The sequence below is a fragment of the Sceloporus occidentalis genome, unplaced genomic scaffold (assembly GCF_023333645.1).
Source record: "Sceloporus occidentalis isolate IW3139 unplaced genomic scaffold, rSceOcc1.0.p SCAF_1, whole genome shotgun sequence".
Classification (NCBI taxonomy): Eukaryota; Metazoa; Chordata; class Lepidosauria; order Squamata; family Phrynosomatidae; genus Sceloporus; species Sceloporus occidentalis.
The window spans coordinates 9,722,705-9,737,806 of record NW_028316981.1 but is presented as its reverse complement, the minus strand read 5'-3'; the positions used below and the strand labels follow the sequence as shown (position 1 = coordinate 9,737,806).

At 43.5% G+C, this 15,102-nt stretch overlaps 1 protein-coding gene across 4 annotated transcripts in view; it reads left to right on the top strand.

Annotated features, from left to right (window-relative positions):
* The window catches only part of LOC149320661 (uncharacterized), a 19,856-nt gene extending 4,754 nt beyond the window's left edge, over window positions 1-15,102 (top strand). Inside the window, exons 1-5 of one of the 4 annotated variants that reach the window (XM_089505313.1) lie at window positions 2,614-2,832; window positions 3,416-3,516; window positions 4,641-5,566; window positions 9,253-9,331; window positions 12,561-15,102. In XM_089505313.1, the coding sequence (XP_089361439.1) occupies window positions 4,853-5,566; window positions 9,253-9,331; window positions 12,561-13,300 (1,533 nt within the window). In that variant the 5' untranslated portion in view covers window positions 2,614-2,832; window positions 3,416-3,516; window positions 4,641-4,852 and the 3' untranslated portion in view covers window positions 13,301-15,102. Of the gene's footprint in view, window positions 1-2,613; window positions 2,833-2,913; window positions 3,007-3,403; window positions 3,517-4,640; window positions 5,567-9,252; window positions 9,332-12,560 lie in introns of those variants that run through there. The other 3 variants (XM_089505315.1, XM_089505314.1, XM_089505316.1) reach the window with 3 other exon arrangements.

Sequence of the window (15,102 nt, the reverse complement as noted above, 5' to 3'; positions counted from 1 at the left end):
ATTCTTCTTCTTGACTACAATTGCTGCTAACAGCTGAGCCAACATAGATGTTATCTTGTCCATAAGTCTTGTTGTTGTAATTGTTGTGTGCCTTACCAGTTTTTACTTATGGTGACCCTAAAGTGAATCTACCATGTTTTTTTTTCTTGGCAAGATTTGTTCAGAGGAGGTTTGCCATTGCCATCTTCTGAGGCTGAGAGAGTGTGACTTGCCCAAGTTCACCTAGTGGGTTTAATGTCTGAGCTGTGAATCGAATCATACTGTTCATGCTTTGCAGTAAATGCAAGGAGCGTAAGCTTATCATAAGAGCCAGTCCGGTATGGTGGTAAAGAGCCTTTTTTTAAATAACTGCAACCTCCCTTATCCTCATTACAATAGATTATGCTAGTGAGGGATTTGGGGAGTAGCATGGTGTAGTGGTTTGAACGTTGGACTATGACTCTGGAGAGTGGGGTTTGAGTCCTGCTGAGCTATTATACCCTACTGGGTGACCTTGGGCAAGTCACACTCTCTCAGCTTCAGTGGATGGCAGTGGCAAGAACCCCCTTTGAAGAACTGTGTCAAGAAAACCCCATTAGAGATTCGCATAGGGTCGCTATAAGTCAGAAATTACTTGAAGGCACACAACCACAACACCCAACTGTCCCCATTTGTCAGGGACTGCACCAGATAATCCTCTGATGTCTCACTTTTCAGCTGCTGTTAAGATGTCCCAGTTCCTCTCCAATCTTCCCCCTTTGTCCCCAGATTATTTCCATTGCTGCAAGCTGAGTACACAGTGCAAAAGTACTTTTCCCTCCATTCACTCAGGAGAAGAGAGAGGAAGGCTCCGAGAAAAGCAAACTTCTGCAGTTGGTCCGGCTTGTTCAGTTTTGATTATTTTGTCTAGCTTGTCTGCCCTTCCTCATTAATAACATTTGCCATCTTGACTACACATTGAGGTTGCTTGGCCACAAATAACCTAGTCATCATCTGTGAAATGTCGGAGAGTATGGAGTAGAATCCAGTAAGTTTATTTCTTGAAGGTCTGTTGCTAGCTTTGAAACTTGGGAGACACCATGTTGTTGTTGTTGTTGTTGTTGTGTGCCATCAAGTAATTTCTGACTTATGGTGACCCTAAAGCGACTGTATCCTGGGATTTGTTGGCAAGATTTGTGCAGAGGAGGTTTGCCATGACCTCCCCCTGAGGCTGAGAAGGTGTGACAGTGGCAGGGACGGGGAATCGAACCGTAATCTCCAGAGTTGTAGTTTCTACACTAAAACCATTACGCCACGCTGGCTCTAATATACTCTAAATATAATATACTTAATATACAATAATATAATATAGAATCCTAGAGTTGGAAGAGACCCCAAGGGCCATCCAGTCCAACCCCCTTCTGCCATGCAGGAAATGTAATCAAAGCATCCCCGACAGATGGCCATCCAGCCTCTGCTTAAAGACCTCCAAGGAAGGAGACTCCACTACACTCCGAGGAAGGAGTGTGTTCCACTGCTGAACAGCCCTTACTGTCAGGAAGTTCCTCCTAATGTTGAGGTGGAATCTCTTTTCCTGTAGCTTGCACCCATTGCTCTGGGTCCTAGTCTCTGGAGCAGCAGAAACCAATCTTGCTCCCTCCTCAATGTGACATCCCTTCAAGTATTTAAACAGGGCTATCATATCTCCTCTTAACCTTCTTTTCTCCAGGCTAAACATCCCCAGCTCCCTAAGGCGTTCCTCATAGGGGATGGCTTCCAGACCCTTCACCATTTTAGTCGCCCTCCTTTGGACACATGGCTCCAGTTTCTCAACATCTTTTTTGAATTGTGAAGCCCAGAACTGGAGACAGTTGAGGCCTATACTTCTGGTAAATATACAGCTGGTAATGGAAGTATATAATTACTTCCTTTACCAGCTGTATATTCCTTTAATCCTGACAATTTTATTGCTGACTTCTTTCCTTTAATAGAAATTGAATATTTTTTTTAAATTACACCATTTGAAAAAAAAATCACATCTTAGCAAAATTTCACTTAAACCATGTGAAATTATGTACATTTAAACACATTCTGCAATATGCATTTTTATATTGTAATTGAAAGGTATAATTTTAATTTGGCTAGTTGTTTTACATTCCCAAACACACTACAGAAATAATCCAGTTTGAGGTGGCTCAAATTGCCCTGAGAATCCTGGGAACCGTCTTTGATTGTGGCTCCATAGGCCTCTGACAAATGTCTCACAAAACTACAGTTCCCAGAATTCCTCAGCACTGAGCCAAGGCAGTTAAAGAGCTCTCAGGCCAGATTATTTCTGCAGTGTGTTTTAGACCTCTGTCACAACTATTGCCATTACATTCAGTGATATATATATGTGTGTATGTGTGTGATTTGCACTCTTTGCACCTGGGTCTGTTTTGGCAAGACTCCTAAAGGTTTTTTCTTCTTAGCAGAACTGCATCTCCCATCATCCCCAGCCCACCTAGGAGGGGGATCATGGGAGTTGCAGTCCTGGTGCCACCCCTAAGGCTGTATCTGGAGAGATTTATATTTTTGGGCTCTCAATGGGTTAATCCCATAGAGCTGCAGGGAGGCTAGAGAGGAGCCTGTTGTTTTTTGGGGGGGAGGCTGCCAAAGGTGCAAAGTCCCCATTCTTTTCCTTTTCCGCCTCCTTCTTCTTCTTCACCCTCCATTCCGTCTCCTTCTCCCTCTTTCTTGGGCAGAAAGTGGGGTCCCTCTCTCCTTTCCCCTTCCTCCCCATTGATCTCCCCACAACTCCACATCTGGGCAAGGCATGGCCTTTGCAGCTGCAGCCCAGGGTCCAAGGGAGGCTGGAAGTCTGGGAGGGCTCAAGTGAGTACAAAATAAAATAAATTACATTCATCATAATAAATTAATAATGATAATGATAATGATGATGATGATGCAGATGATTTTTTTTCAATTTTGCAAAATGCCAATGACTGATAAAGAAAGAAAGACAGATCAAGAAGACTGGCGAAAGAATGGAAGCAGGGAAGTCCCCAGGTGGGAATATTGAAGTGAGGGAAAATATGATTTGATGATGATGATGATGATTGTGCAGATTTTTCAGTTGTTTAAAGACAAAGACAGACCAAGAAAACTGAAGGCAAGGGCTGGGGAAGGAAGGGAAGGGAGGAAATCCCCAAGTAGGAGTTTTGAAGTGAGTAAAAAAACAACACCAAGTCAATAATAATTTATGATGATGATGATGATAATGATCATAATAATGCAATTTTGCAATGCCAAAGACAAACTAAGAGAGAAAGACAGATCAAGAAGACTGAAGGCAGGGACTGGGGGAAAAATGGAGGGGGAAAATCCTTAGCTAGGATTGCTGAAGTGAGTAAAAAAACACTAGATGATGATGGTGATGATGATGGTGATGATGATGATGATGCAGGGTTTTTTTCAGCTTTGCAAAGCCAAAGCCTGAGAGAAAGACAGACCAAGAAGATTGAAGGCAGGGACTGAGGAAGGAAAGGAGAGGAAAAGTCACCAGCTGGGATTGATGAAGTGAGTAAAATAATAACTTAATAATATTGATGATGATGATGATGATGGTGCAGAGTTTTCAGGTTCGATGCCAAAGACTGACAGAGAGAAAGACAAACTGAGAAGATTAAAGCCTGGAACTGAGGGAGGGAGGGAGGGAGGGAGGGAGGGGAAAATTCCCCAGCTGGGAATGTTGAAGTGAATAATAATAATAATAATAATAATACAGATTTTTTTTCCAGTTTTGCAATGCCAAGGATAGAGAGGGAAAGACAGACCAAGAAGATTGAAGGAAGGGAGGAAAAAAGGCAGGGACTGGGGATTGATGAAGTGTGTAAAAATAACTAAATAATAATAATAATAATAATAATAATAATAATGCAGATTTTTCAGTACCAAAGAGTGAGAGAGGGAAAAACAGACCAAGAAGACAGAAAGCAAGGACTGGCATAATAAAATGGTGTCCTTTATATCGAATGACAAAATCCGGGTTTGCTTTTTGGAATGTGTATATGTGTATGCGTGCATGCCTGTGCGCTTGTATACAGTGGTCCCTCCACATTCTCTGGGGTTAAGGGTGAAGGACTCCCATGAATATGGAAAAAACACAAATAAAAGAAATCCTATTAATTTTACCTAAGAGAACACCTCTCTAGGGATCTCCAGTGCCACTCTATGGTCAACATCTGCCAGAAGTTCACCATAGAATCATGCTGGAGGACCTATAAATGCCTAAAGAAGTGTTTTCTCTAAGAACTTCCAGATTCTCCAACATAATTGTATGCTCAACTTCTGGCAGAGTTGCGTTGGAGGACCTAGAGATTCCTAGAGAAAACATATTAATCAATGCTGCAAATAATCAAATCTGCAAAAGTCAAAGCTGCAAATGTGGAGGGCCAACGGTATATAATATTTTTATTATTTTTATTTATTATTTTATTATATATATATGCACACACACACACACACAATGACAAAATGAAGGTTTGTTTTTTGGAGTGTGTGTGTGTGTATAATATTTTCAAGCCGTGGATGTTTGAATCCATGCATAAGGATCCATGGATTCAGAGAGCTGACTGTATTGAGTTGAGAGAAAGCCAAGATATTGATCCTCTCTTTCTTTCTTTCTTTCTTTCTCCTCCCAGATGTTTTTTGATGACCCCTTGCTTGCTGGAGTCCATAAGAATTGGTACCTTTGCCTCCAGATGCCCTCACTGTAGGTCTGAGCGCTTTCACTGACCGCAACTGGGATCTCAGCACAAAGCCGGAGACCAAGCAGCACTTAGTCATCCTGAGTGACAACCTGCCAGCCAGGGAGTAATTCGAACCTAGGCCTGAGATGGGATAAGGCCACTTTATGGCCTCCAAGAAAGCAGTTTTAAAAGAGGGGAGCACGTCGTCCAGCTTCCGTCTTCAGTTCCAGGCTGTGCGAGAACCGAGGGTGAAAATGGAGGAAAAAGTCCTGGCCTGCGCCAAGCCAGCCGAGGGGGCGAGAAAGGGCCCTCGTGGCATCCCGGCCGAGGGTGCCAGGGAGTTCCTGAGGCTGATGACACCTCAGCAGATTAAACAGGAACCAGACGAAGGCTTGGCCCAGCGTTGGGAAGCCCAGTGGCAGGAGTTCCTGAAAGTGGTCCAGTCTCCCCATACTGGCTGGGGGAACTCCTCGCTACCAGAACTCGTGGCTTTTAATAGCCCAAAGGGGCTCCACATGTCGGGTGGGATGGCCCAACAGACTTTAGCCTGGAAGGTGAAAGAAGAGGTCCTGGAGGAAGAGACCGCCAGTGCGGAAACGCAACGCCAGCGCTTCCGGCATTTCTGCTACCAGGAGGCGGAGGGCCCCCGAGAGGTCTGTGGCCGGCTCCGGGAACTCTGCCATCAGTGGCTGAAGCCTGAGAGGCACACCAAAGAGCAGATCCTGGAGGCGCTGATCCTGGAGCAGTTCCTGGCCATCCTGCCACCAGAGATCCAAGGCTGTGTCCGAGAACGGGGCCCGGAGACCTGTGCCCAGGCGGTGGCCCTGGCCGAGGGCTTCTTACTGAGGCAGCAGGAGGCTGAGAGACCCCGACAGCTGGTAAGGGTGGTTTGCAGTTTGCTTTTCTCCTTCACTTTTCCCACTGGATGATAAGCATCCTCTGTTGCCTTGGGGTGCATCTACACTAGAAATAATGCAGTTTGACACTACTTTAAGTTGCCATGGCTTCATCTTTGAATGCTAGTTCGGTGAGGCACCTGCATTTCCACCAGCAGTAAAGTCCCCCCCCCCCCAACCTGTGAAATGGGTCTAAGGCTGCATTTGCAATGCAGAATTAATACAGTCAGACACCGCTTTAACTACCATGGCTGCATCCTGTGGGATTTATAGTTTGGTGTGGCACCAGCACCCTTAGGCAGAGAAGTCCTTGCAGAACTACAAATTCCAGGATTCCATAGGATGGAGCTACAGCACCTAAAGTGGTGTCAAACTGCATTACGTGTGGTGTAACGGTTTGAGTGTTAGACTGCAGTAGGCCCTCCTTATCTATGGATTTTTTATCCACAAATTCAAGCATCCGTGGCTTGAAAATACTGGGAAAAAGTATACATTCCAAATAGCAAACCTTGATTTTTCATTTTATATAAAGGACACCATTTTGCTATGCAGTTATATTTAATGGGACTTGAGCATCTATAGATTTTGTTATCCATGAGGGATCCTGGAACCAAACGTCAGCAGATAATAAGGACGCACTGTACAACTCTGCAGACCAGGGTTCGATTCCCAGCTCAGCCATGAAATCCACTGGGTGGCCTTGAGCCAGTCACACTCTCTCAGGCTCAGAGGAAGGCAATGGCAAACCTTCTCTAAACAAATCTTGCCATGAAACCCCCATGATAGGTTCGCCTTAGGATTGCCATAAAGCAGAAACAACTTGAAGGCACACAACAGCAAATAGATGCATCCTCTGAGAGAAAATTCTGGTACAGAACAGGGAAGCCACTAACTCTGAATGGGTTTGGATGCTAAGTACAGTGGGTCCTTGTTATCCACTGAGGTTTGGTTCCAGGATCTCCCGTGGATAATAAAATCTATGGATGCTCAAGTCTCATTAAATATAATGGCATAGCAAAATGGTGTACCTTATATTAAATGAAAAATCAAGATTTGCTATTCGGAATGTATACTTTTTTCAAATATTTTCAAGCAGTGGATGCTTGAATCCATGGATAAAAAATCAGTGGATAAGGAGAACCAACTGTACAAGATAGGTGCTCTGGTGCTGCTGCTGCCGCCCAGATGCTTTGGACTACAACTCACCATGACCGCTGTTTGCAGGTTGCAAAGTTGCAATCCAAAACATCTGGAGGCAGAATTGGCTGGTTTAAACCTTGGTTAAAACCAAATGACTTAAAAAAAATCCTTTTTAAAATTGATTATTCATATATATTTTTAAAAGTCTGTCTATTATTATTACTTTCCAACTCTCTTACTGGAACAACAAAGGCTGTTTGTTTTTAACATTCTAACTTTTAACTGTTCATTGGCAGTTTTTCCTTGTTAAACCAGTATCCCGCATCAGTGGTTTCTTTTCAATCGCTTTATTTTATAGCACAAGAAAGGCCCTTCAGAAACAAATCCTTCAATTCGATCAAAACAACTTGCTTTAAAAGAGCACTTTTTAAAAGAAGAATTATTATTTAGGCTAGTGGCCATGACATCAGAACTGCATTTTGCTGCTTAATTTTTTGATTTAGTGATATATTAGTGCAATCCTATGACCTTGGGCAAGTCACAAGCTTTTGGAGAAAGCAATGGTAAGCCTCCTCGGAACAAATCATGCCCAGAAAACCACATGATAGGTTTACCTTAGGGTTGCCATAAGTCAGAAATGATTTGAAGGCACACACCACACACAAATTAATGTAAAAAACAAACACACACAAAACCTGGTTTTAAGAGAAAAACAAGTTTAAACGAAACAAAAACAAGCAACCAAGCTTTTTGGGGTTTTCTTTTGCAGAGAGGGGCTAAAGTACTTTTTCTCAACACTGTCTAGAGAGCATTGGGTTGCTTATTTTATGACTTATTTATTATTGGATTGGTTCTCAGGATGTGTTTGCATATGTGTATCTCCACCTTCAAGTCTCATATCCATTTGTGACAATGCTGTGAATTTCACAGGGTTTTCTTATAAGCTCTGTTGTTGTTGTTGTTGTTGCTGTGTGCCTTCATCTTGTTTCCAACTTATGACAACCCTGTCACTGGGATTTCTTAGCAGAATTTGTTCAGAGGGGGTTTGCCTTTGCCTTCCTCTGAGGCTGATAGGATGTGACTTGTCCAAGGTCACCCAGCAGGTTTCCATACAGGGTTTTTCCTAGGCTAGGAATACTCAGAGGTGGTTTGCCATGCCTTTCCATGAATATAGCCTACAGCAACTTGGTTGTCTCCCATCCAAGTATTAGCCAGACCTGACTCTTAGCTTCCAAGATCAGATGAGATTTGGTGTCTTCAGGGTATTTGGGCTTGCACATCTCCACTGCACTGTTATATCAGTTTGATTCCATTATAACTGTCATGGCTCCATCCCGTGAAATTCTGGGATTTATATATTGCAATTAGAATACCCTGAAACAGAGGAAGGTAGCTGGTGGCTCCCTTATTAGCTGGATGGTAAATCTGGTCTAGATTTTTATCTGAATTTCAAAGGAGATGATGCTACGCACTATACAATACTGCACTTTTGGCCAAATCATGAGCTTCAGACAGTCTAATAGAAACATTATATTAGTGGTGTAGGGGAACAGTCTTATCTCAGGATAATACTGCAGAAGTAAAGCAGTTTGACACGCCTTTAACTGCCATGACTCTATCCTACAGAATCCTAGGATTTATAGTTTGGTGAGGTATTCAGTCTGGTCTGTGAGAGAGCTCTGGTGCCTCACCAGAATCCAAGTCCCAGGATTCTGTAAGATACAATCGTGGCAGTTAAAAGGGGTCAAACTGCTGTACTTGTGCCTGCAGATACACTATCCAATGCCACCACTTTAATGTTAGGATCAAAATGGAAACAAATTAGTAGCTGGTGTGTTACTGGTATAGCATCATCCCCGTGGTCATCTTAGTCTAACCCCTACTCTGCAGGAATCCACAGAAATCACATCCTATGAGGAACAGCTGAGGACACTGGGTATGTTTAGCCTAGGCTGCATACACACCACAAAATTAATGCAGTTTGACCCCACTTTAACTGTCATGGTGCCATCCAAAAGACAGATGCTTGGGGAGCAGTGATGTCACCCTACAAAGGTGTCACCTAAAGCGGCATGCACCCCTCGCACCCTGCTAGTGACGTCCCTGCTCTGCAGGAATCCAATTTCACCCCACTTTAATGGCCATGGCTTCATCATACAGAATCTTGGGATTTGTAGTTTGGTTAGGCTCTAGAACTCTTGGGCAGAGTAGGCTAAAGACCTTGCAAAATTATAAACCCAGGGTTCCATAGGATGGCGCTACAACACTTAAAGTGATGTCAAACCGCATTATTTCTACAGGGTGCATGTACTCTTAGTTTTGTGCTTGAATCTTAGTCTTCTCCTCATCTTTTTCATATCCCATTCAAAAGTTTAGCATTGTGTATTTGGCCCATAAATGTTTTTTACAGTGTTAAGAAAAAGAGAATTCCTGTGTTTGAATTAAGTGATTTAGTCTTTTGTCTCTTGTTTTGATTTTATATCATGTATTGATTGAAGCACAATGACAGTCTTTGTTTGCTATTTCAGATTCTGGATTCCTTCAAAGAAGTGACAGTGAATTTTCCAAGGATGCAACAGGTCTGCCTGAGTGCTTCTCGGAAGCAAGGTAAAGGAGGGGTTACATTGTTGTTTTTAAAAGTTCAATGAATTTATGGACACTTTGCCTCCTTCCTTTTGCACAGGGGTTAGCAACATATCTCAAGGTTCTGCGAAGATATAGCCATATGCCCTGCGGAGATGGGGAACATGTAGCTTTTGTGAGACATTTAGCCTTCTCTGTCAGAAAGCGCTGGTGCCACAATAAACTACAATTCCCATGATTCTTTAGTACTGAGCCAGGGCAGTTAAAGGGTCTCAAACGGAATGATTTCTCCAGTCTGATTTGGACCTTAGACAATAATCATCAAAGCAGGGACTGTCTTCTGATTGACCTTCATAAACTGCCTGGAGATTCTTTTTTTTTTTCCACCCCTGCTTTCCATCAGAAGGCCAAAACAAAGATGCTACAAATCTCAGGCTGTAAATGTTTGGACCTCAACTACCAGAAGCCCCTGCCAGCATGGTTACTGATCAGGGGTTATAGGAACTGTAGTTAAAAACATTCAGAGTGCTCAAGGTTCCACGCTGTTGTTATTTGTCGTCGACTTGACTTCGACCTATGGCAACCTTATGAATGAGGTACCCCCAAGAGCCTTGGTCATCAGCTGTCTTGCTCAGGTCTTGCAAACTCAGGCTGTGGCCATTGTTGTTATGTGCCTTCAAGTCGTTTCCAATTTATGGCAACCCTATGGTGACCCTATCATAGGGTTTTCTTGGCAAGATTCTTTGGAGGGGTTTGCCTTTGCCATCCTCTGAGGCTGACAGCATGTGACTTGCCCAAGTAGGTATACATAGCTGGATGGGGATTTGAACCCTGGTCTCCAGAGTCATAGTCCAACACTAAGTGTAGCTACCTCGAGTGGATTTGGGGATTTATTTATTTATTGCCTGTTTTCAAGCCATGGAACCAACACTCAGACCTTGATTGAATCAAAATAGTTGAATCAACATAGTTACTTTGATTGAATCAAATCACCTTTAATGTGGTCTCCTTCTTTTCCTATTGCCTCCCACTTTGCCAAGTGTACTAATGATAATGATAGCTATATTTCCCCCCCAGAGAGTCATATCATCGCACGACATGTCCAAAGCAAAACAACCTCAGTTTCATCATCTTAGCTTTCTAGGGAAATTTCAAGCTTGATTTGCTCTAGATACCATTTATTTCTTATTTTGGCAATCTACAATGTCTGTAGGACTCTTCTTCAGCACCACCTTTTAAATGAGTTATTTTTCTTCATATCCACTTTCTTCACTGTCCAGCTTTCACTACTAGATATAGAAATCTGAAATGTGGTGGCACAGACAATCCTAACTTTGATAATCATACATATCTCTATGCTTAAGGATCTCAGGTAGTTTCTTCACAGCTGCCTTTCCAACTTGTAGTCTTCCTCCAGTTTCTTGACTACAGTCTTCATTTTGATTACTGACTGAACCAAGGATGCATCTCTGCACTGCAGAAATAAAGTTGGTCCTGCAGGTGCCACACCAAATAACAAATCCCAGAATTCTGACAAGAAAAAGGTGACCTGGCAGAAGGTCTGGAAGAGCTGAGGGTTACAACAAATGAGTTTTGGAGGGCCGTGTTTTGTCCACACTCTTCATAAAGATATTGCAGTTGGCCCTCTGTACCCATGGAGTCTGCATCCATGGATTCAAAATTAAATTAATAACAACAAATATTTTAAACTACATTTAAAAAACATATCAACACATAATTTAAACTAGATTAAAGAGCTCCTAACATGTTGAAACTGCTTTAAAAGGGTGAAAGGGTTTAAAAACTATGAATGTGCTACTTTTAAGTCTTCCAAGGTCGCTAAAATGAGTACCCAGATTGTTGGGGGCAATTAGCTTGCAGTTGTAAACCGCTTAGACATGGTTAATTCAGTATGAAATGGCATAGTTTTAACTTTTTAAATGGTCTTTTAAATTGTCTTCTTAGATAACTTTCATAGAATCATAGAGTTGGAAGAGACCACAAGGGCCATCCAGTTCAACCCCCTGCCATGCATTTCATTTTTTTTTTGTCCTAAGTACAGTACCTTACATTTCTCTGTGTTGAAGTTCATTTTGTTAGCTTTGGCCCAGCTTTCTAATCTATTAAAGTCATTTTGAATTTAGATCCTGTCCTCTGGGGTATTAGCTATTCCTCCTAGTTTGCTGTCGTCTGCAGATTTGATAAGCATGTCTTCTATTCTTTCATCCATGTCATTAATAAAGATGTTGAATAGCACTGGGCCCAGGATAGAACCCTGTGGCACCCCACTCATCACTTCTCTCCAGGATGAAGAGGAACCATTGCTGAGCACCCTTTGGGTTCGGCTAGTCAATTTGCAGGTGCCATGCAAGAGTTATTTCCTCCTTCACTTATCTATGAAGTAGGGATGGCCTGTATCTATGCAGCATCTCTATAAGTGGATTACAGTAACATCCTTGTAGCATAGGAGCTAGTAGACAAACTGCTTTATATCCAAGTGAGTAGTCTTTTAACTAGAGTGATTGCAGTCTTGGTTATATTCCTGTACATGATTCCTCTACAGAGCCACCACATGATCCAGACTGCTCACTTTTGTATCTCACTATCTTCTGGACTCAGGGTCGCAGATGGAGCCTGAATTTGGGAAGGCTGTGTTTTTCTCCTGTGTGGCATGACACTCCCTCCTCTTATTGTTAGTAGCTTACTAATCATCCAGTTGTGTGATTCACAGAGACTACGAAGAAAAAGGACAGGTTGCTTACCTGTAATTGTATTTCTTTGAGTGGCCATAAATGAAATTGCAAATCCCACCCATTCTCCCCTTGTCGTGTCCTGCCTGTGCTTAGATCCTGTTGCTTTGACATCCATGGAACTTAGGTGTGAAGCAAGGTGATAAGTCACTCAGAGAGTAGCTAAGGCTCCTGCCAAAATGCTTATGCAATAGCTTTAGAAGTTTCCAAAGATGCACACTGTGCAGGCACAGGATAAAGCAATTATGTGAATTCACAGATGACCACCTGAAGAACGACAGTTACAGACAAGCAACCTCTCCTTCCATTAAATGTAATAGCATAATAAAATACTGCCCCCTTACATTAAATGTTAAAATCTGCCAGCTGTGGATGGTTGAATGTATGGGTAAAGAATCCATGAATATGGAGAGCTATAATAATAATAATAATAATAATAATAATAATAATAGTAGTAGTTGTTGTTGTTGTTGTTGTTGTTGTTACCTCTCTTTTTCCATCAGGGGGCAGGCTGTTGAATGACCAGGAGAGGCAAGTTTTGGGGCAGCAGGAATACCTCGAACGAGAATCCTCCAGTGGAATGTTGCTTCCCAAACCTCGGGAGAATGTCTCCCAGCACCACGAGCCAGACAAGCCCTCTGAGAACCAGGTCCAGTCAGACCGTCTCCAGGGGATCCACCCCTCAAGGAGAGCTCCGGAGCCTGTCCCTTGCCGAGTGGGCTATGCAGACCTGGGTGAGATCCTCTTCCAAGGGCGGATGCAGGAGAGCCAGCGGCCAAAACGGTGTGTGGTCCTCCGCCGGCGGATCCATTCAGAGGAGCGGCTCTACAAGTGCCAGGACTGCCGGAAGAGTTTTGACCATCGCTCCCACTTCATCCGTCACAAGAAGATCCACACGGGAGAGAAACCCTTCCAGTGTGCTGACTGCGGCAAGAGCTTCAACCGCAACTCAAACCTCACCACCCATATGCGGACCCACACAGGGGAGAAGCCCTATACCTGCGCCGATTGCGGGAAGAGCTTCCGCTGGAGCTCAGATTTCATTGTCCATGAGCGGACCCACACAGGGGAGAAGCCCTACAGCTGCGGTGATTGCGGCAAGGCCTTTCGGCGCAGCTCCAACTTAACGGCTCATGAACGTACCCATAGGGGGGAGAAACCCTACAAGTGCTTGGACTGTGGGAAGAGCTTCACCCGGGGGCTCTACCTGGTTGCTCACAAGAAAACCCACACAGGGGAATGATCAGGGTGGTTCCAGGGGTGAGGGGTTGGCAGAGTGGGAGGTAAAGAATGTCCCCTGTGTGACCATCTCCTCTCCCAATTAGGCTACTTTTGGGGTACAGGCAGAGAGCACATCACACCTCTGATATCCCAGCCGCACTTGCTATATTCCTCCAAAATTCCCGTTGTAGCAGGGGAAGGTTATGCCCCTTACTGCCCACTTACAGGCTTTCCAGTAGTATTGGATTGGCTGCTGCAAAGAAGACACAGAAGGATGGACTGGAAAAGTCCAGTCCGGGAAGGCGCTTCTGGCATTTGTTCGCACTACCTGCAGAGAACCGAGAAGTGTGCTGGAGTTATAGAAGCAATGTTGGATGGAAGCAGCATCTTTTTTCTCCCATCCGCTAAGACTCCACCTGCAGTGATCGAACAGGCTCTTCCAATCGACCTTGGTGTCACTGGTAGTAGATCGGCAAGGATTCCTTCCCCTCCAATTTATTTTAATAAAAGCGTCCTGTCCAAATGATATACTGCTGAAAAGAAGAAAGCTCAAAGAGTTATCAGGAATAGGTTTTTTTTTTAAAAGGAAGGCCTGCAAGTTCAGTTCTGGTACTCAGACACCAAGTCCTAGGTTTGGAAGACTTTTGTTCTAAATGTACAACGTTTTGCTCCTGGATCTCAGTGGGTGATGTCTGGTTTATTGGCCTGGCTGTAAAATTGCCTTTCTTGGGCCTAAAATAGACCAGAGGAGACTGGAAACATGGGGAAAATACCCTCTAGGGCCGTTGGAGGGCATTCGGAGCAAGAAAAACTCTGATTTTTTAATTATTGTTTTTAAATTTTTTTGCAGAGGGGTGCAGCCTTTCAAGATTTCTTGGGAGGCCAGTGCATCCCTCTAACCCCTGCCAGTTGCTCACCCATGGATTGATGAAATAATAGATAATCCCACAAACCTGAAGTCTTCTCAGCCCAGGCTTAGCTCTCCTGTTTTTTGCACAGCAGCGTGTGACAGTTCAGTGTGACTCTTGATGAGGTTCTGTGTCTCTTGGCACCATCCAGGTGACATTGCCTCCCTGAAACCACAACAAAGCAAGATGACCTTTCTGTCCTTAGCAGCTGCCCTTATATCACAGCAGACTATTTTTTCACCTCTTCCAGTGTTGTCTCCTCTGACTGACCATGGCTTTCCAAGTTCTTGGGCAGATGTCACTTTCCCATAATCTCTTCGGTGTTTTCATTTCTGAGTTTCAGCTCAGATTGGGGAGATGAATTGTATCCATATTGCATACAGAGACCTATTTGATACCACTGTCTGTCATGGCTTCATCCTTTGCAGTCCTGGGATGTGTAGTTTGGTGAGAGACTTGTCTTTCATAACACATATAGAATCATGGAATTGGAAGAGAGCCCAAGGGCTATCCAGACCAACCCCCTGCCATGCAGGAAGACATCAAGCCATAATCAAAGTGGTATCCACAGTGGGTCCTGGAACCAAACTGTAGCGGATACTAAGGGCCCACTGTAACAGCTTACAAAATAAAGCCTGATCCAGTTTCAGCTAACTGATCATGACTATTATTATTTGTGATAGGTAAGATAGTAGAGCTTCCATGGGGAAAAGCAGTAGGCCTGTGAATACCAGGCAACAGAGACAGACAAAAGAAATGTAAAATTTCTGGACATTTTGAAGCTGGGGGGGGGGGGAACTTTTTAGAGAAATTGAAATACTCAAATTTTCAGAAAAGTGGAAAAAAACAACAGCATTAAGCTCTTTTACAGACAGAAAGTCACCAAATTGTTACTTTAGGAACATAAACTACATAA